At 42.4% G+C, this 26,765-nt stretch overlaps 1 protein-coding gene across 1 annotated transcript in view; it reads left to right on the top strand.

Annotated features, from left to right (window-relative positions):
- CDH13 (cadherin 13) overlaps nucleotides 1-26,765 on the top strand; it is a 599,046-nt gene that overhangs the window by 527,028 nt on the left and 45,253 nt on the right. Inside the window, exons 9-10 of the mRNA XM_083752927.1 lie at nucleotides 606-788; nucleotides 2,533-2,786. Of these exons, the coding sequence (XP_083609053.1) occupies nucleotides 606-788; nucleotides 2,533-2,786 (437 nt within the window). The remainder of the gene's footprint in view (nucleotides 1-605; nucleotides 789-2,532; nucleotides 2,787-26,765) is intronic.

The raw sequence follows: 26,765 nt of genomic DNA, 5'->3' as shown, positions 1-26,765 counted from the left end.
CCAGCTCTGTGGAAATTTTTAAATGGAAAAAAACACTTAAAGGGGAACTGGATAGCTTGGGGAATAAGCTTTGGGAGATCCTCCAGTTATTTTATTACAAAGAACACCGTCGTCCATACAGACTGGAAAGGACAATGAAATATTATGGTTCAAGTAGAGAGGGAAAATAATCAAGATGAGTAAAAATCACCTTTAAAGCACTCTGCTCTTAAAAGCATTCTTAATGCATTTCCTCCTCTAAGCATTGTATTCCAAAGCACCTTTATGTATTGTATATTGAATCTCTTTATATTAAGAGGAGTTAACAAAAGATTTCATCTTTTTTATTATTCTGGAGAGTTTTCAAAGCCTGTCTCAACAATCATGTGGTTCTTTATCTTTAATCTTTCAAGAATCAGAGCAGAGAAATTGTAATACCGTTTCTTATACTTTACGCTCTCTGACTGCATTATTTATGGCCTGTAAAATTTCAGTTTCACTCAAGGATTACATTTTCCCCTTGGTTGTGGTGAATAATTAATAACATCTTAAACAAATTTGTTGTGCCGACTGTGGTCATTTGTTTGATGGTAGTAACATTTATGGCTTTCTTTATTAATTTTGAGTTCCAAGCTACGGTGAAGGAAGGCAGCACGGGCGTGATTGTCAATCTGACTGTGGAGGATCGGGATGACCCGGCAACAGGAGCATGGAGAGCAGTTTATACCATCATCAATGGCAACCCAGGACAGAGCTTTGAAATCCATACGAACCCCAAGAACAATGAAGGGATGCTGTCAGTTGTCAAGGTGAGCAGAAGGATTAGCTGTGCCTCTTAGACATCTAAAGAATTGCCATAATGTCTTATGTTGCCCCTTTTCAGAAGTGCTTTAAATTTTCAGAGGTTTCTGTTGTCAGAGGTGGGGAAGCTTAGGCCTGTGAATCACCTGTGGCCCTCCAGAGCTCCCTATCAGGCCCTCAGAAATCTCCGCAGGCCACTTCCCTCAGTGGTCATGTTTCACACCCTGAGTGTTTTTGCTTGGCTGGAATTTGCCCCTGACCCTTGTTCGAAGGGTAGAGGGTGAGTGTAGAAACTAGTCTGCTGTTCAGAAACTTGCCCAGAAGGAAATGTGACCCTGGGGCTGAAAAAGGTTCACCACCTCTGCCATTGTTCATTTCTAATGATACGATGCTGCTTGCTAAGCTAGCCATGAAGTACCCAGCAGGAATTTTCTGAGGGGAGTGATTGATTGCTTTGAGAAATGTGGGAAGTTTAGGCTGTGTGGGAAGTTTAGACTGTGTGTTTCAGGCAGTTGTGTCTCCCTCTTGAAGAGGGATTTGAGCAATTTGGCTGGAATTTTTTTAAAAAAGCAAAAGTACAGAATACAGAAGGAAGACAGAACTAGTGATTGGCTATGGGCCACATTTGGCTCTAGTCTGCAAGCTGCCTACCTCTTCTTTAAATTTATCTTTAACTATGAGAAGCAACAGGAACGTGGGTGGCGCTGTGGGTTAAACCACAGAACCTAGGACTTGCCGATCAGAAGGTCGGTGGTTCAAATCCCCACGACAGGGTGAGCTCCCGTTGCTCGGTCCCTGCTCCTGCCAACCTAGCAGTTCGAAAGCACGCCAAAGTGCAAGTAGATAAATAGGTACCGCTCCGGTGGGAAGGTAAATGCCGTTTCCATGTGCTGCTCTGGTTTCACCAGAAGTGGCTTAGTCATGCTGGCCACATGACCCGGAAACGGTACGCCGGCTCCCTCGGCCAATAAAGCAAGATGAGTGCCACAACCCCAGAGTCAGTCATGACTGGACCTAATGGTCAGGGGTCCCTTTACCTTTACCTTATGAGAAGCAAACCTGGATTTCTTCTGGGCCTTCTTTGACTTACCAGAGGCGGATTCAGGAGCCGCAAGTAACTTATTGCTCTGAGCATCAACATAAGTCAACACAGGCTGTGGTATGTGCATCATGGCTACCAATGTTGGTGGCTATATTGTACCCTCACTGTTGGATTCTGTGTGCTTCTAAATTCCACTTGTTGTGGACTGCAGGAGGGTAGAGTGCTGTTGTGCTCAGGTACTGCTTGTGTGCTTCCCATAAGCATCTAGCTGGCCACTGTGAGACTAGGATGCCAAACTAGATAGGCCACATCCAGCAGGGCTCTTTCTGCGTTCATACATAGGATCAATCCAGAATAGGAGACATTGAAAGAAGTTCCTACAAGTTTCTAGACTTCATGGTTGCACAGAGAGGGAGAAATCTGTTTAATAAGGAGGCAACATTTCCTGTTTACCACTGATGAGAGACTAGCAATGGTTTAACCAAATATTCGACAGTGCGTAGTAAAGGTATGGAATTCGCTCCCACAAGAGGTAGCAAAGGCCGCCAATTTGAATAAGATTAGGCAAATTTATGGACAATAAAGCTATCAGTGGCTATTAAACCTGGTTGATACATTCTATTTGGCTGGCCACTGTGAGAACAGGGTGTTGGACTAGGATGGCATTTGGTCTGATCCATCAGGGCTCTTTTTATGTTTTTGCTTTTCAGCCTTTGGACTGTGAGATTTCAGCTTTCCACACACTCCTGATCAAAGTAGAAAATGAAGATCCATTAGTTCCAGACATAGCATATGACACCAGTTCCACCGCAACTGTTCAGATCACGGTTCTGGATGTCAATGAAGCCCCTGTTTTCCACCCAGACCCAATGACTATCACCAAACAAGAAAACATCCCCATTGGCAGTGTTGTGTTAACAGTCAATGCCACAGATCCAGACACCTTACAACATCAGACTATAAGGTGAGTAGAATATTCCTGAATCCCAGCTTACTATTACTAGTAATTTCTCATGATTGATTGATTGATTGATTGCTGGGATGCCTGTTCTAACACATGTCCTGATTTGAGCACTGTCAAATAATTTAGAAACAAAGACTGAAAATTGGATAAAGTTTGCGTTGAAAAGACCAATTTGAAAATCTGGATCTTGATTTTCAGAAAGTATACTGGGACCTTGATGCTCCTATGCTTCAGGGTCACAAAGAAACATATAAAAGTTGGGACATGTGTTCAGGTTCTCTTGCTTTAAATTATGTGAACGTGTAATTTATTCTGCAAAATAATGTTGGACAAAATAGTTAAGGCAGGTAACAGGGTGGGGTGGGGGAACGACTCCTTTGTTTAATAGGCTGAATGATATTCATATTTAGTTCTCACACTCACTGGTGAAATGATAGCTATTTGCCCCAATTTTCCAGTGCTACTGGGAAATAAATGTCCTTCAGTTGAAGCATTGACATTAAACAAAGCACCTACTTTTAGAAGGGGGAAAGACCACCCAGGATCAATTCTACAGAATGATGTCTCTGGTAATATCACACACGTAGTCCCTGTCTCCAAGGAAGTATGTGGACTATTAAATGCTGCCATTGTTTCATGTTTAAAGGATAGAGAATCAATTACAATACTATTTTGTGACATATGAATGTGGTTTCCTGTTCTGAACCTCCTGCGGCCACAGTATGTGCAAATATATCAGATTATTCTCATCTACCGGCACTTTTGCACATCCCTGTGGAGAGAGAAACTATAGGTTTTTCACTCTAAAATTGACTGGCTGGTTTGGAGTAGGGATGGCTTGGGAATATAGAAACAGCAAATCCTGTGATAGCCAGCTGACATCCAAACTGTCTGCAACTGGCATCATTGTTAATGACATGTAATGCATGGATGGATGTGTGGACCTTTGAAGATGATTGCCACTCCAATCCACAGCCCCATGCATTTGCCAGTGTACTTTTGGAATCTCTGCTTGCACAGGTGTGGCCTCCACCATCACTTTTAATGCATGAGGAAGCAGCCCACAAAGTTTCCTCAAAGGGGTTGTGTCTTTCACTGATATCAGCTAGAATTGTCTTTTGCAGCAAGTGCAAATTGGGGTGGCTTATGCTTCCCAGAAGCCCCAGAAGCAAGGAGCTTGGAGGTGACTCAGGGCGTTTGCCATGATGTCTCCTAACTTACCTGCTTGGGGGCTCTTCTTTCTTCCTGACTGGTGCTTCCTTTTCTTTGAGCATTCCCCCAACTCTGAAATCCAGTCTCTGCCTGAACATTTCTGGACCCACTTTAGAGCAATCCTACAGAACTATAGCTTTGACATTGCAAAATCCCTACCTTCTCTCAGCCTTGGGCATATCTGTTGGGCCCTACCTTCTCTCAGCCCTTCCACATATCTGTTTCCACCCACCTCTCTATTATTCTTGAAAATGGACCAGAGATGTCCTTCTGCATGCCTGGTATTCCTTGATTGTTTGCATGACACACAAGCCACAGAACTCCTTAACAGGGTCAACAGCACTTCTTTGCTACACATACATTACAAGAAGACCAATCCAGGGTGGAACCTCTCACATGTCCCTGGGAGTGATATAGGAGCAGTCATATGTGATGTGGGGACTTACTCTCTCACATTTTACAGAGTTTATATTTGTAACAGGAGGCCATAGCTATTGCATTCCTCCAGCACTGGTGCATGTGATGAGGGTGGCTCCAGTTGGCAGCATGCACAGCTGCTACATTCTTTCTGCCCACCTGTTTCTGTTCTGGAGGAACAGTGGATTCTGGAGGAATCAGTGCTAACTCCTGTGCTTATCTCAAGCTAGGGATGGATGGATAAAGCTGCCCATTTTGGTTTCTTTCCGTTTCTAATTATTGCACATTGTCCTGAGAGCTCATTTCTCTGTACACAAATCTAGCATTCTGTACACAAATCTAGCAACATTCTTCACAGAGCTATTGTTCTTAATATAATGCAATTTTGTATGCTATATTCACAGACATGTGTAACGTTATGCACACTTTCTCCTAATATACATATTTTTGAATACATGTTTTGGTTGGAGAACTGCATCCCAAAATCATGAGAAGTGCAAATTTTGAAGGATGGCTGAACTTCACTTCATGTATCACTTCATGAAGTGCATATTAGGTAGGTTCACTCCAGAGGGCACAGGATGGAAGATGGAGTTCTGCATTCTCATCTTGTAGGCATTTGAGTCTTAGATGGCCTGTTACCCAAACAGCAGTCAAGCCCTGAAAGGAGCCGGCTCAGATAGGAGAGTGTTGGCTCAGCCCAGAAGCACATAACTCATTCTGCTAAGAAAACATTTCTGCTGATCATTGCACTCGTGGTGTATACAAACAAGCGGTGGAGTCATTTGGGTGCATGTGGCTTGAGTGAAGCAGAAGTGGAAACAATGCAAAGGAGAATTTAAGCAGATATGAGCGTTGCAAATTGCAATGTTAGGTGAGAAAAGTTAGGGTAGATAATTAGAGGGTTGAATTCCCCATGTCGTTAAAACACCTAGTTAAAGCAGAGTATGAATATTTCATGCACCTGTGTCAGAAATAACTATGAGCTCTGCCCTTAACAGGTGTCATCTCCCCTGTTTATTATTTGGGGAAATTTTATTTATTAAATTCAGGTTTACCCACTTCATTTTGTTTTAGTCTTTGCTCCAGGGATTCCTGGTGTCATTTGCTGTTCTCAGGGGTGGCTGCTGATGGATGGACAAGTGCTGAGGAATTTCTATTATGTGTCAGAGCATCAATATATGACTACCATCACCACCGCCAACTACCTCCCAGGTGCATCACTTAAAACCTAGCTTGTATTGAAGAAGTCCTGTATTCCCTGACGGGGGTTGGCCTTTTTGATTACAAATATGGCGCTCAAGTTATTGACAGGTGTAACTATTTCCAAGGGAGCTATTTTGACAAGAACAGGCTCATTAATTATTTGCAGTGTTTGATCTTTCACAGTGGAAGGGATGCTGTCTCCAGAGACCAAAGGTGTGAGACAGACTGTGGGCTGCTATTATCCTCAATCTGCCTTGAATACCAGATCCCTCCACTGCTCCTCTCCCCTCCCCCCTCAACCAGGCCCAGCGAATTTTGGCAATTCCTATAATGATTATGTTGCAAATGCAAATCACAGCTGGTATTAATAGCTCGTCGGGGCGCTCGTTTGCTTTGCAAATAGCATAACCTAGCCAGACAGAACGGCAGAAATCCCCTTGGCCATGTACCGCCAGTCACAATCTCCTGCCGAGGAGTTAGCAATCTTGAATAACAATGGCACAGAACCTAAACGGAAGAGGCTCCCAGAGCTCATGACATCGCTTAGACCGTCGCTTGCACTGCCAAGCCGCAGGATCTTTCTCTCTGTTCCCCCTAGGAAAGCTTTGCTTTTCTCAGGCTGAACATCTCAAAAAGAACAGCAACAACAACATGAAAAGCAAAGCCATGAGGTTGGGGGCAAGGCAAAGATTCCACATGAACAAGGATGTTAAAAGAGGAGGGTTTGGAAGGTGGGGAACCAGTGGAAATATGGAAGAGGCTGAGAAAACTGAGTGGCTTCACAAGATCATACCGTTGTACTGAGGGATATTTCAGCTAATGTTGATTTTAATCACCTTTTGAATGTTTTTAAATATCTGTTTTTATTGGGAATTTTTAAAATGTTTTATTATATAATCGTGTAAGCCACTTAGAGATTTTCTTACAATGAAGTGGTATATAATTTTTGTTAAGTAAATGAAAATGAAAATCTAACTAATTCAGTTCCCAGACCAATATGTGAAGCCAAACATAGCTGCCCTTCTAAATTTGCATTATTTAAAATTTTTCAATGCACTTCTCCAAACTCAACCCACCACCAAAACTGTATCCCAAACAGCATGCATTAGGGGGAAATGTACACAAGAATGCACATATTGGTGGAAATAATGCTATTTATTTATTACATTTTGATACTACCTTTTCCTCCAAGGAGCTCAAGTAGGTGTACATGGTTTCCCCCTCCCCGTTTTATCCTTAAAACAACCTCATGAAGCATCATGGCTGAGTGGGGATTCAAACCTTGTTCTCTCAAGTCAAAATCCAGCATTCAAAGCATCACATCACACTGGTAAATGTGATTTTTTTTTCTTTCTTGAGGGGATGAATTTGTGAACTGATATGAAAAATGGTGCAAACTGAACATAAAGCAAGAACAATGAGTCACTGGGGGAAACTGAAGTTGATAGAGTCACACACACACACACATCCTAATTGTGCAAGACTTGGAAAATGAGACCCGGGGTGTGTGGATCACATGGGATGATTTGGTCCAGTCCTCTGACTGCTATCACTGGATTAGCTTTTCACAACTGACTGCTGAAATCTGAAAACCAGCAGTTGTCTGTATAATGTTCCCTGTTATTAACAGAGGCCTAATGGAAACATGTGCTTGTATACTTATTTAGCTGTTGTGGGTGAAAATGTTCCTGGAAAGCATTATTTATGAGCTGCACAGCTATTTAATGCAAAGGGAGCATCTTCAGGTTGCTTGGTGAATAACTAGGAGATTCTCCAGACTTCTGGTAATGAGCAACATAAGCTAGCCTGATATGTGCAATGTTCAGAATGCGAGAAAAATAATATACTCAAACACTCAGGAACACTGGCTTGGGTGAGATTAAAATTAAACTCTCCCTGGTTTGGAAGAAGAAATGTCACTGGGCAGAGCACATCACCATCCCTACTGGATTTCTTTTTACGTTTTTAATTTTGCTTGCTTTCTCCATCTTTCAGTTAAAGGATATTGCCATATTAAAATTTCCCATTCCTTGAATGTTCTTCCTAAGTTTTCTATTTTCTTGCTGTTGCCTGTCTTAACTGCAGCTGGTAGCATTGATGACAAATCTTTATATGGTACACCTGAATATTGGTCATTAGACGCAGCGCCATCTCTACTGTTAAGTTAACCTCAAGTTAAGTTTTCTATTTATTGTGTCATTTTTCTTGGAAGTTGGGGGAAGTAGGACCCCAAACCATTTATTATGCAACAGTTAAGACAAGCCAATGATTAATAGATTCCAAATCACAATTACGAACTTTGGTTTCTTAATCAGGGATTCCTGTCAGTTTTATAACAGATTTAAGAGTTTAATTTTGAGTGCCTCTTCCCCATCTCAGAATTGTTAATCAGAACATTTGTGTGTGTGTGTGTGTGTGTGTGTGTGTCAAAGAGATGTTAAAGGCCAAATTTAATAATGTTCCCTACCATGGGAAATTAAAAGAAGAACCTCATCCTCAGAAATCCATTATTAACAGTAGATCTTAATTAAACATATTTACCAGCTTCAGAAATATGTCTTTATGGAAAGATCCTTCAAGGTATTTCTTTCCACCATGGACTCAACAAGTCCAGAGCCTTCCAAGAGTTAAGGCTTCACACTAAGTATAAATAAGTTGTTTACTACACTGTAGTGGTAATTTTTAATTAAAGCAATGCTCTCTGCTTTCATATTTTATTGTGGCAATATATTTTTATTACCTACTGTGCTTCTGGAGTTTTAATTATTTATGTAAATATATTACTGCAACTTTCATTCTCGGGAAATGATGTGAGTTGATCTTTCTCTTGCAAAGGCAGGAGCATGGTTGATTATGGTTTTGCAGCATGTCTAATTGATTAAATAGCTATATTTAATTGGCACACATATTATCTGAAAATATGGGTATGTGATGTTATACACACACACACACACACACACACACACACACACACCATACTGTTACAAATGTTCCATCTGCACAAACATATCAGTTTGCCAGACAGATCAGCCCCCCCTCTCCCATTCACTGTTCTTGGCATTCTCCTGAACCCCCACATCCCTGGCCCTGAGCCAATTTCTAGATGGTTTCTACACACACCTCTCTTTTCTTCATCCAGACAAGCAAAAGGCATTGCCGTAGTTCAGGGACTTAGCAAAAACATACAGGATGTAAAGCAGGAGCATTGCAGGATATTGCCTGGTTAGTATTCTTAGGGCTAGATTTGGTCCCATGCCTGAGGTTCCCCACCTAGATATGATTCTAGGTAACTTCTTAAAGAGATTCCAGGTGAGAAATGAGCTACATTTATCCATGGTAGCAAAAAGGAGAAAGTTATGTGGAAACTAAAAATCCTTCCATGACTTGAGTTTTATTTGGCAAAAGTCTACTTCATCCAGTGCATGTACTGGAGAAAAGTAATGCTATTTCATGGCTGGTGATCTGGAGAAAAGCCATGGAGCTGCTTGAAGTGGTCTCTTTGGTATAGTTGTGTGAGGAGATGCTCACATTGAGGAACCCTTCCAAATTTATTCTACGTTCATTGAACGAATTCCTGGATCAATGTTCCAGAGAAATTTTTTACTGATTCAGTTTTAAAAATATACACCAAAATAGGAACAACATTTATACCAACATTTTAAAACCATTTTCATTTAGTGAGTGGGTGGGGAGAGAGGAAAACCCTACTAAAACCAGCACGAACAATAACTCAGCATAACTTGATCATTTCGCATCTATGATTTGATGTAGCACAGCCGGCAATTATCAGCTGCAAGATGCGGGAAATGCCAAGGGGAAGCTTCTTGGAAAAATGAAAACAAATCAGATCTAGATATTTAATTTATGTATGTAAAGAGATGGAGTCTGCCTAAAACCATTTACAGGGGACACTGATCTGCTGAAGTTCTGTTTGTGAAGTGGCTCTTCAACCCAACTCCCAAGCATTGCAGAAACTAAGCAGAGCAAGAAGTAACTTACTTCTGTTGTCCCTACTTATGCTGCCAATCACCAACCCTCTGTGAGCAATGAAAGCATAAGCTATGAGTCATGAAACTAATTCTAGAAATGTATTTCATACTCTGCTGCTGGCTTCATCAAGCAGAGCTGAGCACTCTCTGTCAAAACGTGATGGGAGCTGAGAACTATCATTCCTTGCCGTAATGGCGTGGGGATTAATTTTTCACTCTCTTTATTGTAGGCATGGACCAATAAGCTTGCTGTTGGATTACTCAGCAATCTCATTTCAAAAAGTACCCCACACACACACACACACACACACACACACACACCTAGAGAGTCTTGAGCCAAAAGTGTCTGCATGTATGCAGTTAGGCACTCATTCACTGCTAAAAATGCCTTCCAGAGTTTGAAAAGCTTGCCTCCAGGCTCTTAAGTCAGACAATTTCTTTCCTTGTTTAGACAGAAAATATAATAAATCTATAGGCCTAAATTAATAGCCTCGCTTCCACCTCCTCAGTAGTCTGAGAATTTTCATCTTTTTAGCTGAATGTTGGAAGACTCGGAACAGATAAAAGGAAGTACTTATTCACACAGCACATAGTTACCTTAATGAACTTGCTCTCACAGTGGAGTTGGATTTAGGGCAGTGCAACTGGTTCCACTGAGCTGGGCACTTAGCCCAGGGGGTGCTTCAGGACATCACAACTATGACGTCCTGAACTGAGCAGGGCACCACTGAAATCTGAAAGACCAGAGTCTGCCCTCGGTCACAGGAGGCAGTGATGGACACCAACTTGGATGGCTTTACAAGAGAATCAGACAAATTCATGGAGGAGAAGGCAATCAACAACTTCTGGCCACAATGGCTATGTTGTGTCTCCATAGTCAGAGGCAGTAATTGTAGAAACTACAGGAGGGGAGAATGCTGTTGTGCTTGGGTCCTGTGTGAGGGCTCCTGTTGCCGCAGATTCTACAAAATTATGCAAAAGGAAGTTAAAAGAGTGGACTAAACTTATATTAGCTAACACTGTGCAGCTCTTGCCACAAGTTGAAGTGGCTGTTGTCCATGAGTGTCCTGCAAAACAACCTCCCTCTGTTCATCCACTCTCAGAACACCTTTGTCCCTGCTGCTCTTATGGTTCAGGCAAACACACGAAAAATCCTTAAGAAAGCCCAGAGCCTTTCAGTAGCACTAGCAATTTTCCCCAGAGTCCTGCCTCTATAATTGCCCAATGAGATGGCATTTTATGACAAGACTGCCTCCAGTAAAATGAGACACCCTTTCAAAAAAACCACAAAAACACCCACCCTCCTCCCTACCATTTTTCTTTCAATAGCCTCATGCAGCATTTGCTATTAGAATTGCACTTAGGTTCGTTTAGGAAATGGTTGGAACATATGAGCACTCATTTTTCACCCAATAGCTTTCTGTAATATTATAGTAATAGGAAAAATACCTCATGGAGTTCAACTAGTGTTTTTTCTATTAACTTTGTAATAAGAGGTCCAATTTCTGTAAAATAGCATCTGAGTGTAAGTGAAATTATGCACTTTGTTAGGCAGCAGAGAGACCATAAGTCACCCATGAACTGAAGTTCTTCAGAGCTTATAACCAGCAGTAGATTGTGTGCTCATAATGTAAAGCTTGATCATTACATATGGAAATCCAGTGTAAGGAGCAGAGCGCAGGTTTCATCTCTTGAGAGAAGCCATAACTTTGGAGAAATGATAAACCCACTCTTAATCATGTAGCCAAGCTAATTGTTTGCCAGCAGAGACCATTTATATATTTATTTAATATTTCCAATATTTACAGACCACTTTTCATCACAGAAGGTCACAAAGCAGTTTTACAGAACAATCAATGAAACAATTCACCCATCAAATAAGTTGGTGTTTAAAAGAATTTAAAATATAACATAGGCATAATATTTATTTCATTTCCTCCAATGATTTTAAAGAAGCAGACATTGGTTAGTAGCCAATGCTAGTCATACTCAGAGTTAATGAACATGAGTAACTTGGTTCAGTTATTTCAATGGGTAAACCTGTTCTCATCCCCACCCAAATGTTACATAGGTTATACTCAGTGACAATGAATGGCTCCAGGTGAGACTGACGGCTGAGTCACATCCCAGCACTCTAACCACTACACCACCCTGTAATATGGCACATGTGTGTCTTGGGTGGCAATTAAAATGACACATAAAAGGTAAAGGTAAAGGTACCCCTGCCCGTACGGGCCAGTCTTGCCAGACTCTAGGGTTGTGCGCTCATCTCACTCTATAGGCCGGGAGCCAGCGCTGTCCGGAGACACTTCCAGGGCACGTGGACAGCGTGACGAAGCTGCTCTGGCGAGCCGGAGCAGCACACGGAACGCCACTTACCTTCCCGCTGGTAAGCGGTCCCTATTTATCTACTTGCACCCAGAGGTGCTTCCGAACTGCTAGTTCGGCAGGCGCTGGGACCGAACGATGGGAGCGCACCCCGCCGCGGGGATTCGAACCACCGACCATGCGATCGGCAAGTCCTAGGCGCTGAGGTTTTACCCACAGCGCCACCCACGTCCCTTAAAATGACACATAACAGACTGGCAAAAAAGAAATAGCCCTGTATATGGCCTATGGAATAACTGTGTTATTTTCTGGGGTAAGACAAAATCTGTCAATTTGGGGAGACAAGTGAATAATCATTACTAAGGAAGTAGGGGGGGCTCCATTTGCTTGCATTTAGCTGAAAAGCTTTGCCACTCCTTCAGTCAGATCTGCAGGCAGGAGGCTGGTGGCACTGCAGTGCTGTCCTACAAATAGATCCAGAGGGAATCACACTGCAACAGACGCCGATTATGCAGATGCATCCTGGCTGGAGCCAATGGGGTTTGGAGTTCAGCAACATCTGGAGGACAACAGTTTCCCTACCCCTGGACCACAGAAAGCCATGATGGGAATGATGCTTCTAGTTCAGCATCCTGTTCTCACCTGGGCCGCCCTGATGCCTGTGGGAAACCAGCAGCTACGACCCAAACACAAGAGCTCTCTCCCCTCCTGCAGTTTCTAGCAACTGGTATTCAGAAACATTACTGACTCCAACCGTGGAAGCACAGCATAGTCCTTGTGACTAGTAGATGTTGAAAGCCATAACTTTGTCTAATCCTCTTTCATAGCCATTCAAGTCAATGGCCACCACACTTAATCCATGTTTTGTTTGAAGAAGAGTCAGACCATGGAGCCATCTAGCTCACCAATGCCTACAATGACCTCCAAGGCATCAACCTTACCTGGAGATGCCAGGGACTGAACCTGGGACCTTTGGCAAGTGAAGCAGATGCTCCACCGCTCAGCCACATTCCCTTCCAGGTACCTTGCTAGTCAAAGTCCCAGTGGGACTTCAGCACAGCAGGCAGAAGGGAGGGGGCATAATTGCCACCAGCAGTACAACTGTCAGTGGCATTGTACATCTTCATTGTTGTTTTTCCTTTCCGGTTGCCTTCTTTTTCTTCAGCTTAACTCCCAAACAGCAGCAGCAGCATTTCATCTTTCCTCGGCTTCGAGAGGCAGCCAGAGAGAATAAATAAATAAATAAAGTACCCAAAGTGTTTTCGCACAGTGTGTAATAACAAGTGTAAGAAACTCAACTTGATGTGTGATACATGAAATGCCTAAAACATAATCCGGCATTCTCTTGAGAGCAAAAGAATAAAACGAAATGAAATGAAAATGAAAATAAGCAAGTCTCCTCCTCTCCCCGCTAAGGCAAGATGCAAGCAGATGTCTCCGTGGAATTCAGACAACCAAATGACACTGCATTTTTCCTGCAAGCCTTTGGCTACAATTGTAGTGTACATTTAAAGTGCTACTATACCACTTGGCTTCCCCACAAAAAAGAGTTCTGGGAGATGTAATAGGTTAAGGGTGCTGAGAGTTGTTAGGAGGCCTCTATTTCCCCCAGAGAGCTATACTACCCACAGTTTCCTAGGAAGAGGGATTGATTGATAAGCCATTCAGAATTGTAGCTCTGGGAGAGGAATAGGGAGGGCTGGCTCAGAATGAGATTGGTGGAGCAGTCCCCCATTTGCCCTGATGTGCCAACCTCCACTGTTTGCTTCCATGGATGGTAAGTGGGTGTAGCAACCTCTTTCTTTCACTGGGCTGGATTGTCACCTACAGGACAAGGATACAAGAAGCATCCGTTGCCCCACCCACCACTGCCATGTGCCCCCCTCCCCAGAAGGGAAAGCGCCCCCCAAGCTGCTCTAGAGTGTGTTAGAATGCAGGGAACCAACTTATATGTATAGATAACTCACAATAAAGCATGCTGTTTAGTTTCTCAGTCTCATCACATCCTTGGATTGTCACACATCCTGTGGGATAACTCAGTTATCTGTTCCTTCTCAGTTCTTTGTCACGTATGAGGTTTTAATTCATTCCTCCAGGCCAGATGAATCATGGCAATGTTTCCCCATCACCACCCCTTCCCCCTCCATTCCTGCTTCTTTTAAGAAGAGCAAATTAGAGAGACAAGGTACTCTCTCAAGCATGTCTTTGCAGGCTGTTAAGAGCCTGACACTGCCTTCAGCAAATTTGGAAAGAGGGTTTTTGGTTTTTTTAAAGGGCCTTTTAAATATAAGCATACACAAAACCAAACCCAGCTTTCTCTTATTGCTAGTGTGTAACATAATGCTCCTGTTTGCCTCATTGTGAGTAAGCCCCGCTTTCGATATAATGCTTTTAACACTGTATGCAAGGCTTAGGGATGAATGACTCTGTCAAACTTAGTTTTTCTCCCTTCATCTTCCCACCACCACCTTAAGTTCAGTTTGCCTCACATTTCCACATGTCTGCAGAAAAAAGTCTGCAGAAAATATCTAAGATTCATTTTCATGCAAATTTATCCTAATGTACACATTTCCCAAAGCACTTTCTTCTAATATAATGTTGTTTTGTACATTCTATTAACTCATATATGTGTTTTCTGAGCCTGCTTTTCAGTCAAATAACTGCATCACAAAATTCAGTAAGGTCCATGTTCTGAAGCACAGTTGTGTTTCAGTTTGCAAATTAGGATTGCATGAAAATGTGAAGTCAATTAATTCTTCCCCCAACCTTTGTCATTGAATGCACAAATTGTCTGATTTTCACCGTATCTGTTAAATGGAAGAAACATGGGTTAGCGCTCTCCACAAACGTAAATGCCCATGCATGTGCAGTAGGGGGAATCTCTTACTGCTGGATCTTCCAGTGCTAATTTAACACCGAATGACTGCATGGCGAGCCCAAACCCCACGGCAGTAGGGGACACATCTGCTAGTTAGAACACTCAAACACTCCAGTTAGCTACACCTCACTTAACTCATCCAGCAATCAGCTTATAGTATCTGGGGCTTTGATGGTTGTTCTGCCCACTTCAGTCTACTAAAATACTAGGCCCCCCTTGCACCTGTTTGTAATCAAGCACCAATCACTGCTGATACTTCAGGCATCCTTTATCTTCAAACAGTAGATGTGCTTTCTGCCTTATCCAAGTTAATCATGTTTAGCTCTCAGCTACCCATTGCTCTTCCGCATGAAACTGCAACTTGTCAAAGTGAACATGAAAACTCTCCCTTCTGGGGCCGTCCTTGGCAAGTGGAACCACCACCTCCCTTCTCCTTTTCTTGCATGTGTTTTTATTTGAGGGGAGGTAGGATATTGGATGGCTTTCTGCAAAGCCTTTGGCACAGTCCTGTGCATAGCTGTCAACATTTCCCTTTTTTTAAGGGAAATTCCTTTATTCCGAATAGGATTCCTTGCAAGAAAAGGGAAAAGTTGACAGCTATGGTCCTGTGATCCTTACATTGTACTGCAATGAATCCAAAGAAGATGTAGCTCCAATAATCACACATTCCCTTCGTTTAACCTTACCTCCATATTTTTTCCCCTTTTCTGTTGCCTCCCTTATGTTGTTTTCTAGATTGCAAATCCCTTTAGTGTAGCTACTTACTTATCACCTAAAGTCAGAGATGTATCTCCAAAAAAAGGGTGGCAGAGCGACTAGTTTTGCATAAAAATTGCATGTGCTGGTGTATGTTTATTGTGTTTCCACACATACATACTACTGTAATTTAAATAATGATACTCTGCATCTTTCTGTTGCTCAGCCTTCTGTCCAGTTCATGGGCTCTTCAACTCCCTCACTCAGTTTTTTATCTTTATGGAGAAGGGCCACAGCTCACTGGTAGAGCATTTGCTTTGCATGCAGAAGGTCCCAGCTTCAGCTCCTAGCATCTCCAGGTAGGGCTGGGAATGCTCCCTGTGTGAAACCCTGTGGAGCATCAGTGTAGACAACACTGAGAAAGATAGAGCGATGGTCCAATTCAGTAGAAGGCTGTTCCTGACTTTTAAACTGAATTTCAGCCAGAGAGCTCAATGGCTATGAAACTATTTTCACACTGGTCCTAACCTGATTTCTGGCAGCCAGAACTGCTGACCTCTTGCGACATTGTTGATCTAAATGGGAATAACGCTTCACAGGAGTGAGCTACTTTTTGATGCCTTCCCCTTACCCGCCCCCGTGCTGCCTCCTGGGGTGGAAAAAAGCCACTCTCTCTGAGAACTGTGCCAGTTAATAGGCTTATTTTGTCCAGCCACTTCAGACGTTTCATCTGCCGGCCTCTCCGTCTTTGAAGACTCTGTGGCAACTAACAAGGCAGGGAGATGCTGTGGATTACTGTAGCACTAGTAACGCTGATCATACTGGGAACAGGAACAAGCTAAGCATGTGTAAGAATAGTGGGCTAAAAGTCCCCCTTGCCTGTTAGCAAGCAAAATCTCCATGGTGGAAGTACATTTAAAAACATGAGAGGAGCCTTGCTGGGTCAGGCCAAGGGCCTGAACAGCATCCTGCACCACATTCACCCCATGCAATTAAAGTACTATGGTGCCACTTCAAAATTATGGGAGCTGTGGTTAGTTAAGGGTGGTGACACTCATTGGGAGACTCCTGTTTTCCCCCACCAAGTTAAAGTTCTCAGAGTGATTTAATAATCAATCTCTCTTCACACGGAACTATGGGAATTGTAGATCTGGGAGGGGAATAGATTAACAAATAGGCAGAGTAGGCACCAGCCTATGGGCCCCATGCCTTTGGGGGCCCCACCACAATGGATCAAAATAATATTGATTTGATCTTGAATCAATCAAGCTTTCTCAGATCAATGTTATCCCACTAGAGTCCACACACTGGGGCTTTCCTGAGATTTCAACTGCCTAGGGGTTTCCACATGGTTTAATTCAGCACTACCCCCAAACAACTCTCAACATCCAAAACTGCAGTCCCCTGATTTCTTTCAGGGAAGCCATGACTGTTGGAAATAGTATCATGGTGCTTTAAAAGTGGTGTGCGAATGTAGTGCTGTTCTTTAAGGGTGCATTCAGATGTGGGGAATACTGAATTAGTTTTCTTGATCATAGTCTAGCACTTATATCTCATTTTCTAATGTTGCTTTCACACTGCGGCGCCTGTGGTGTTTTGAAACTGTGGCTCTTTGACTGATATTCCAACATGTTCCGGCTAAATTTAATTCACCACAGTGGGCATGGTGTGACACAACAACGAACACCACTGGGCTGCATCTCTGCTCCTCCCCCCCATTCCATGAAACAGCAAGAAATACTGTTGGTACACTGCCCCAGTTTTCATCATTTTATCTCTCATGATTTTCAGGTTAAATGGGGTGCAAACATTTTTTTCCTATTGTGATAACATTCCCAGAAGTGACCTTCATGACATGTGAAAGCTCAAATGTAATGTGGACATTAACAGTTAAGGGAATGTTAGGGGAATGGAATAAGTGGCTGTCTGAATGCAGTCCAAGTGACCAACCAGATGCTTATGGGAAGCCCACAAACAAGAGTGCTCTCCCCATTTGCAGTTTTCAGCAATACCAGAAGTAGATTTTGGTAACTTGGGCAGGCATGGAAAAAATTAAAATCAGCAATACAATCCAGGTAGAGCTTTAAAATCTCACAGAGGAGTCCTCATTGCCCACCACGGGAACCCAGGCTAGGAACTAGTATTATTTTGTGGTGGGACCATCATTCAATGGGAGAAGATTTTATTTGCATGAAATAGGCTATTGTTGGTGGAGGGCAAAGATGCTGCATCACAAGCAGGCTACATATAGACAAATGATCTGACAGTCCAAGGCAATTTCATATCCTCTTTTGGAGAATCTATGGCCTAATAATGGAGGCACTATTTGCATGCAGAAGGTCATAGGTTTGATCTGCAGTTCAAGGGATCTTGGGACTTACCCCTGGTAGACACATATAATGTTGGAGTAGATGAGTGAGGGATATGATTCTGTATGTTCCCTCTTCTCCATGAATTGTGGGATAATGGGATTCTTTGTTTCTAGGATGGAATAAGCATATCTTTTAATGCACGTGGGCACAGACTGCTTCATAAAACAGCCCCTCATTTTTCTGAAGTACATTCCCAAGTGTGATCACTGTATATAGATATTTCTTTCAAAATATTCCAACTTCTATGATTCTTTATGATTCTTCACAGCCACACATTTCTATCCATAGGGATGATAATAATAATAATAATAATAATAATAATAATAATAATAATAATAATGATAATGATAATGATGATGATGATGATACAACTTGATAGCTAGAAGTATTTGGAAGGGGTTTCAGGAGTAGACAGATGAAGAAAATCTTTTCATTTAATTTCAAATTGTATTTAACAGCCCTATGATCACCACTTTATGGCTTTAATTTGATGAGGGAATATTTACATTCCATTTTAAAGCTCTCGTTGCAACAATTCTGCAGGTTTTAGATTCATTTTTTCCCCTCATCCCTTTCAATTTTTTCCAAATGTAATTAATTACTTGGACATTTTTCCAGATTCTATCATCCAGTGGCAAAGAACTTGCCAATTGCCTGATCTTTTTAAAATTCCCTCTGTTTAAAATCATTCCAGAAAATGATTATTAAGGTTAGTTTGCTAAATCTCCAGGCTGACATATATGATAAATCAGAAGTGAATTTCAGGTATGGCTTTCAAGTGATGAGGAGTGGTGTCAGAAATAATAGGATGTATTTGCAGAAATAATCCTCGACCTTACCCAGGATTGCCAATTGACTACAAAAAGCTATGTGGCCTACTCTAATATCTTTATATGCAACTAGTGAGGAACAGTAGAAAGAGCTCAGTGTTTAGCCTGGAGAAGACAACATTAAGAGGACATGTGGTAGCTGTGTCGAAACTGTGTTTGGTTCTTTTTAGGGCAGTGGTTCCCAATTAGTGGTCCACAGACCTCAGGGTCTGTGATTATCCACCCAGGGGCACCATTCGCAAAACAAAAACTACCATAGAAATATTCAAAATTTCAAAAGTAGGAGGTCCACGGCTCGGCTTTTGAAAAACAGGGGGTCTGCATTACTTAGCTAATTGGGAACCACTATTTTAGAGGAATCGTTTGGGAGTGACACAGCAAGAGGCCTAAGATAAGGGGATATATTTTTCTGTAACTCCCACTGAGTATTATGAAAAAGTAAGTTTTCCTGCTCATTCTTCCTTTTCTTCATAGTGTGCAAAATCAGAGTTTAGTTTCTTATAAGTAGTTAGTAAAAGTTAGTTAATAACTGGAATTATTGTTAAAGAAGCTAAGCTTCACAGAACCGACATTCCTGTTGAGAAGGCTTTAGGAGTTGCAATAAGCTGTCTTCAAAGGCTGTAATGTAGAAGATGGATCAGATTTGCCCTCTGTTGCTCAAGATGCCTAGAACAGATGGGTGGAAAATGTAGGTAAGCAGATTACATCTAAACTTTAGGATAAACTTTCTAACGGTACAAGCTGCTGAGCAGTAGAACAGATTGCTTCTGCAGGTGGTGTATTCCCCTTCACAGGAAGTGCTTGAGCAGAGTCTAGGAGCCCATCTATTAACCATGCTGTAGTTTTCTTGTACATTGCATATTCTGCACTGAACTCGTACAGAGGTTCAACATAAATTTGGAGAGAATAAAATTTTCCTCTACTACGTTTTCAACCTGGTGCTTGAGTTGTTCAGACTGGAATGAAGTAGTATTTCTGAATTTTAAAAACATGCAAGCTTTTCAAACTCGTGAAGGAGTGCCCCACTCTGAAACTCAGAGACCTAAAATCATTGTTGCTGCCAGTATAACTACTTGCACCTCCCCCCAAAAAAGCTAACTTAATTTTTTTAAAAAAACAAATGTCTTGTGGAAAAAATGAAAAGCACAAAACTTGAAACTACCAAATTTATTTCAAATTGAAAGAACAAGTAATACATTCATCTTTGATTCTCTTTCTCAAATACAAAAGAAAATGTTTTAGCACACAAATCATTTTGAATAACCTTGTGAATTGTGTTGTTGACATTTCTCAAAAGTTTCCGTTTCAGGCTCATCAAAATCTCACTTTGCATGCCTTTTCCTTTGCAAATTCTGTCACCGGCTCCTTCAGCTCAAGACCTGATGCTTTGACATGTTCCACTGATGTAGTTGCCAAGCCAACTAGTCTCTTTTGCAACATTGTGGAGCATATGCAAGTTTTTATAAGTTTCAGCTTCGAGAAACTGTGCTCACCACTCACCACTGACACTGGAAGTGTGAGAAGGATCCTTATGGCAACAAAAACATTGGACACGTTATCCAGGAGTTTTTGTTGTAGTATGAAGAGAGGTTCTCCTTGTGGCAGCATGGACTTTGGAAGTCTTCATTCTATTGCTATAAGTTCATAGCACAAATAAAACTGTAGCCCTCAAAGGTCAAAACTGTGTCTGTCTGAGGTCTGTCTAGCTGCCCTAATGATAACACTCCTTCCTACAATAAAAATACGAGTGGCCTCTTGGAGCATATTCCTCATTTATATAATGCATGCAGACAGGGTGAAGGCAGGCTTCTGGTGATGGGACCCTGTCTGTAATGGACACCACCCAATGGGATTCTCTAGAGCAGGGGTCAGCAACCTTTTTCAGCCAAAGGCAGGTCCACCGTTCCTCAGACCATGTGGTGGGCCAGACTATATTTTGGAAAAAATAAATGAACGAATTCCTATGCCCCACAAATAACCTAGAGATGCATTTTAAATAAAAGAACACATTCTACTCATGTAAAAACATGCTGATTCTCAGACTGTCCACGGGCCGGATTTAGAAGGTGATTGGGCCGCATCCAGCCCACAGGCCCTAGGTTGCCTACCCCTGCTCTAGAGATATAGCAAGCCCTTTTTCTTTGCAGTTTTAGTTGGTCACTGAAGATGCACCACTTCTCCTTTGAGTGTTGAGCTGCTATTGTTGAGTGTCCTGCTATATACCATCTGACTTGTTGATATGTAGATCTTACACAGTATGATATATTAGGGTGGGGTCATGCTACTATTTTTTTTATCTTTTTTAAAATTTAGCCCACCTTGGTTGAGAATTATGATGGTGATGATGACAAGGGTTCCAACTTGAATAAAAAAATGGGGGGTGTCAGGCAAGCCCCACCCTGCATAATCAATCACAAGATGTGACACACACATTTGAATGGCAATTCCCTCTCCCCAAATATTTTATTGGGGGGATGAAAGGACCTCGGCTCCTAGTCATTAGCTCCTATGGATGGTGGTGGTGATGATTGTGATTATGATAAAAATGGAGTAAGAAAAAGGAGAGGGGGTGGAGAGCAAAATCCTGTGAGTTGTCAACACAAAATCTGATTCTGAAATTGAAATACAAAATGAATTTCAACATGGACAAATGTCAGGTTCTACACTTGGGCAGGGAAAACGAACTGCACAAGTATAAATAAGGGTCACCTGGATTGCCAGTAGTACACGTGAAAAGGGTCTGAGGATCTTAGTAGACCACAAGCTTAACATGAGTCAACACTGTGATGTGGAGCAAAAAAAAGCTAGTGCTATTGTAGGCTGTGTCCAAAGAACTCTAGTGTCCCACTCAAGGGAAGTAATAGTAGCACTCTGTTCTGCCTAGGTCAGTCCACACTTGGAGTCCTGAGTCCAGATCTGGGCACCACAATTTAAGAAGGGTATTGGCAAGCTGGAATGTGTGCAGAGGAATCATAGAACTGTAGAATTGGAAAGGATCCTGAGGGTCACCTAGTCCAACCCTCTGCAGTCCTGTTCACACTTGTCTGTGTGTGGGCTTGAACCTGCAAGCTTATGGTAAACAGCCAGATGCACTGATCCATTGTGCCACAGAGAAGTCTGCAACTTACTTAATCAGTTATCATTAACTATTTAATGGGCTTGGTCCAGCAGGAAGGGGTTGCAGTTAGCAGAGGTGAAACAGGCCGTTTTTGTGTGTGCTATTCTGCTATGGATGAGAGTGATCAAGACGATAAAGGGTCTGGAAACCAAGCCTTATATGCAACAGTTGAGGGAATTGGTTATGTTTTGCCTGGTAAAGAGGAGACTGAGAGGAGCTATGATAGCCATCTTCAAACATCTAATTGGCTGTTACATGGAGGATGGAGCAAGCTTGTTTTCCCCTGCTCCAGAGGATTCTGTGATTCTATGAAAGTTGGCTGATGATTGCTCATTCTTTGTTTGAATTCACACAACATCCAAAGTGCAACAGGGCAGAGCTGGGAGGGATGGAGAGTGGCAGAAGAAAGTCAAGACAGGGAGCAAGTGAAAACTTGAGGAGGAGGAATCAGAATAATATATTCCTGGCCCTCCAGTATTTTGCTGATTAAAATGGGGACACCACTCCAGTTTTAATACCAAGTATCACTGCCAGACACACATCCCACACTCCCTATTACACATTACAGACAGTTCCACACCACCTGCTGTATCTTCAATTGTACTCTTCAATTGCCTATTATCCTTTTATTCAAAAGCCAAAAATTCGGGGAAATGGAAGAAATATTCATTGGACAAAATGACACGCTGTTCACTATAGCTGATCAGAAAAGAGTAAATGTGTGAGTAAGGATGAGCCGGTTGGATTTTTATGAGGGAGGGCATTATGCACAATTCAATTGGATTTCAACTTTAAAATTCCGAGATGTGTAATATTATGCATGGTGAGGAGAAAACATAAATAAGATGTTTTATGGGGCCACCCAATATTGGAAGATTCAGGTCAGGCTAAGGACAGTACTTCTTCATATGGTGCTGATTCACTGTCATAATGGCCATCAACTTTGGATTAGACAATTTCATAGAAGATAAAGCTATCAATGGCCACAAGCCATTATGACTATGTTTCACTACCAGAGGCAGTACATTTCTCAAGGCCAGATTCTGGGAATTGCAACTGGGGAGAATGCTATTGTATTCAGGTCCTGTTTGTGAACTTCCCATAAGCATCTGGTTGGCCACTGTGAGAACAGGATGATAGACTAGATTGAACTTTTTGCCCTTATTTGCTCTTATTATGTTCTTAAACTGTGCACTTGGCCTAACTGAGCACCTCCAGTTGAATGTTCACAGAACACTTGTGTTGCAGGCAGAGCTACAGTGTCTGGTTCAAAGGTTAGCAGCCCAAATTGTTGCCAGAAAGGGGAATTTAAATCCTATTCTTTATTCTTCTTTATTATATACCAGGTCTTAGCACAAAATCCAGAGGGAGAGAGAGATGGAAGGAAAAAAAAAACCTCATTTGGTATCTTTTGAAATCTCTCTGCACTCCAGGAAGTGTTTTTATGGCCCGCTGCACATTTCGCATATTATCATGGCTTTGCTAACACATGCAGACTTCTGCATTTTGTATCATCAAATATTTAATGGAAAAAACTAGCCAGCTGGTTATGGTTTCCCATTTGAACAGCCAAATGCGGGCAGAAGATTAGGTGGAGGGCAAACAGAGCAAAGCTAAGAATTCAGGGACCCTTCATTTTTCTTTCTGAAGCACGAATGTGTAGTTTCATTTATTGGTGCACTTGGCCCTGATTCAAAGAACTGGTTTTCATTATTTATTATCTTCTTGTTAAAAGAAAAAGAAAACAAGCAAAAGGTTTTGGAGGTCACTGGCACTTTGGATTCTGAACTTTGCTGTCCACCTGTTTGGGGTACATAAATCAAAGGGATATTCCCAATGTGGCAAAATCTAAAGATGATAAATGAGACATTAAGGGTGGTTGGAAATCAAATGGTGAAGAAGAAGGTGATCAGACTGTGGCTGAAGCTGCCCCACAAAATATTAAGATATTCATTCATCTACACATACTGAATAGTGACTAACAGATTGAGGTTGAAGCCCGACAAGACAGAAGTACTGTTCTTTGGGGACAGGGTGTGGGGGAACTCCTTGGTCCTGAATGGGGTAACTGTGCCCCTGAAGGACCAGGTGCGCAGGCTGGAAGTCATTTTGGATTCACAGCTGTCCATGGAGGCACAGGTCAATTCTGTGTCCAGGGCAGCTGTTTATCAGCTCCATCTGGTACGCAGGCTGAGACCCTACTGCAGACTATTTCGCCAGAGTGGTGCATGCCCTGGTTATCTCCTGCTTGGACTACTGCAATGTGCTCTACGTGGGACTACCTTTGAAGGTGGCTCAGAAACTACAACTAATCCAGAATGTGGCAGCTAGACTGGTGACTGGGAGCGGCCGCCGAGACCATATAACACCGGTCCTAAAGGATCTTTGCTGGCTCCCAGTACATTTCCGAGCACAATTCAAAGTGTTGGTGCTGATATTTAAAGCCCTAAACGGTCTTGGCCCAGTATACCTAAATGGGCTTCTCCACCCCCATTGTTCTGCCCAGACACTAAGGTCTAGCTCCAAGGACCTTCTGGTTCCCTCCCTGCAAGAAGTGAGGTTGCAGGGAATCAGGCAGAGGGCCTTCTTGACAGAACACCCTCCCTCCAGTTGTCAAGGAAATAACTATTTGACCTTTAGAAGACATCAGAAGTTAGTCCTGTTTAGGGAGGTTTTTAAGGATTGATGCTTTTATGTTTTTAGATATGTTGTAAGCTAGAGCTGCCATATGTCTGGAAAATCCCGGACATCACTGAGATTTGTCACCCAAAAATGGTGTCTGGGTGGAATTTTCAATTCCCGTTGTAAAAGTCCGGGGAAACCCAAACATATGATAACCCCTGTTGAAAGTGGGGTGGGTTTTTTTGTTTTTTGTTTTTTGCTAATTTTGGTTGGTTGGTTGGTTTTGAGGGAAAGCAGCCAGCATGCCTTCATCTCGGTGGCTTTTCCCAGAGAACCATTAGTTGATTTATCTCCCTCCTTCCCTAACCTGGAAACAGTGCTAAGCCGAGCCGTATTGAAAGCCAGGGCACAAGGCAGGAGTGTATGTGTGAGACGGAGCTTTGGTCTGGCTGGAAACTTTGTGAATTCTCCCTGTGACCCTCAGTTCCCAGCCAAGCAGATCCCCTGGATGTGAGGGATCCAGCCAAGGGGGCACTCTGTGCATGCCAGCCTGTGAGTTTGTGTGCTGTTTGTGTGTGTGCATGTGAGAGTGAAAGTGTAGGAGAGGGGGAGAGGGAAAGAGTAGGAGGGAGGGGGACCGAGGGACAAGTAGCCTGCTCTCGGCGCCCGACTGTCATCACTGCCCGATCCAAGCCCCCCAGGGCAAAATCAGTAGCAGCGCCCCCCCTTTCCTTTACAACAATTGGAGGATGGAGGTTAAGTGTTTAGTGAAATTTTCCAAGCAGCAGATGAGTATAAATTACCCTTCCTTGACCACCCCCCAATATGTTTGCAGTACACGGCCAGAGTGCATAATGTGCAATTGGATCGTTCTGACAACACCACAGCTCTTTCTCTGTGTGTTCATTCACAGAATGGGACAAAGGAAATGTGGAACATTTGTGCAGGACCAAACAAGTTGCACTAAACCTCAGCATGTTCTGTGGCCACCACCTTTAATTCTTTTATCTGCCCATGGGGTCTTCACTGATCATCAAAACAGGTGCATGGCAGACTCTAAAGGCAGCACAGTGGTCAGCTACTGATGTCTGTCCAAACACTCACATTTGAATGATGGCCTGTTATGCTGAGCTTGTTGAATTGGATACACACAAAAAGAAAAGACTGCAAATATCTGGCTTTGATATAAAGCAGGAAGGGGAGGAGTGCAAGGGAAAGTAGCTGTGTAGTCCCTTTATTTCCTTGATTTTATGTGTCTTTCTAAAAATAGCAACAGGATGACATTGCAGGCAACACTTCTGAAAGGCAACATTTGCAAAGGCCCCTCCTTATATTTTACTGCTTTTACATGGAGTTGTTTAGTAGCAGTGGGCTTCAAGATAACAAAGTTATAATGCATGCCTTATCAGCAGCTCCCATGTTTTGTCTACCGAAACTAAAAATTTTGTATTGTGTCACCTTTATTGACTCAACACATCCTCTGTCTAGCAGTAAACATTATGAATAAGGAACACATGGTAGAAGATCACATGTAAGTCATTGGATCTGTTCAAGAAACTGCAAGGCAGAATTGGATTAAACGCTGTCTTTATAGATTTGAGTGTTGCTATCTTGCAGTCAATAACCTACCCACCCTGCTCAAGAAGTGAATGTTACTGCTGCTACTGTTGATGCTGAGTTATATCAGTAAATGAAGTGGAAAAACTCGGAAGAAACTGTGAAGAAGCAACTTCTAAGTGATTTCAAAATATAGGGAGACACGATTACACCAAAGATCATGTGCTTTTTTTAAAAAAATCATGCACTGCATATTTTAACTATGGAACTTGCTCCCACAAAAGGCAATGAGGGCCACCAACTTGGATAGCTTTGAAAGCTATTGATGGTGACTACCCATGATGGAGGTGCTCTGTTTCCACAGTCAGAAGCAGTAAAGTTTCCAGATAAAGTTTCTGGAAACTACAGGAGGGGAGCATGCTCTTATGCTCAAGTTCTGCTTCTTGGTTCCCACAGTTTGGCCACTGTGAGAACAGGATGCTGGCCATTGGCCTGATCCAGAAGGACTCTTACATTCTGATGGAGGCATGTGAAGAAAGGATAGGAAAATCTGACTGGCCACTAATGAACCTTTGATCCAGCAAAGTTATTGTTGATTTTTTGAAAATTGTCACATTCTATAAGCAAACACTTCCAAATATATTACTGGAAGGTTTTCCTGACTGAGTGATTGTAGGAATCAAATAATGTTCTCAGCAGGAAGACATGGCCATGCCCCATGGTTTATCAGCACTGATTTGGCACCTGCCCTGTT

Source organism: Podarcis gaigeae (genome assembly GCF_964106915.1).
Source record: "Podarcis gaigeae genome assembly, chromosome: 8".
Lineage (NCBI taxonomy): Eukaryota > Metazoa > Chordata > Lepidosauria > Squamata > Lacertidae > Podarcis > Podarcis gaigeae.
Note: the sequence above shows the minus strand (reverse complement) of the source record. Positions and strands in the feature narration are given on the sequence as shown.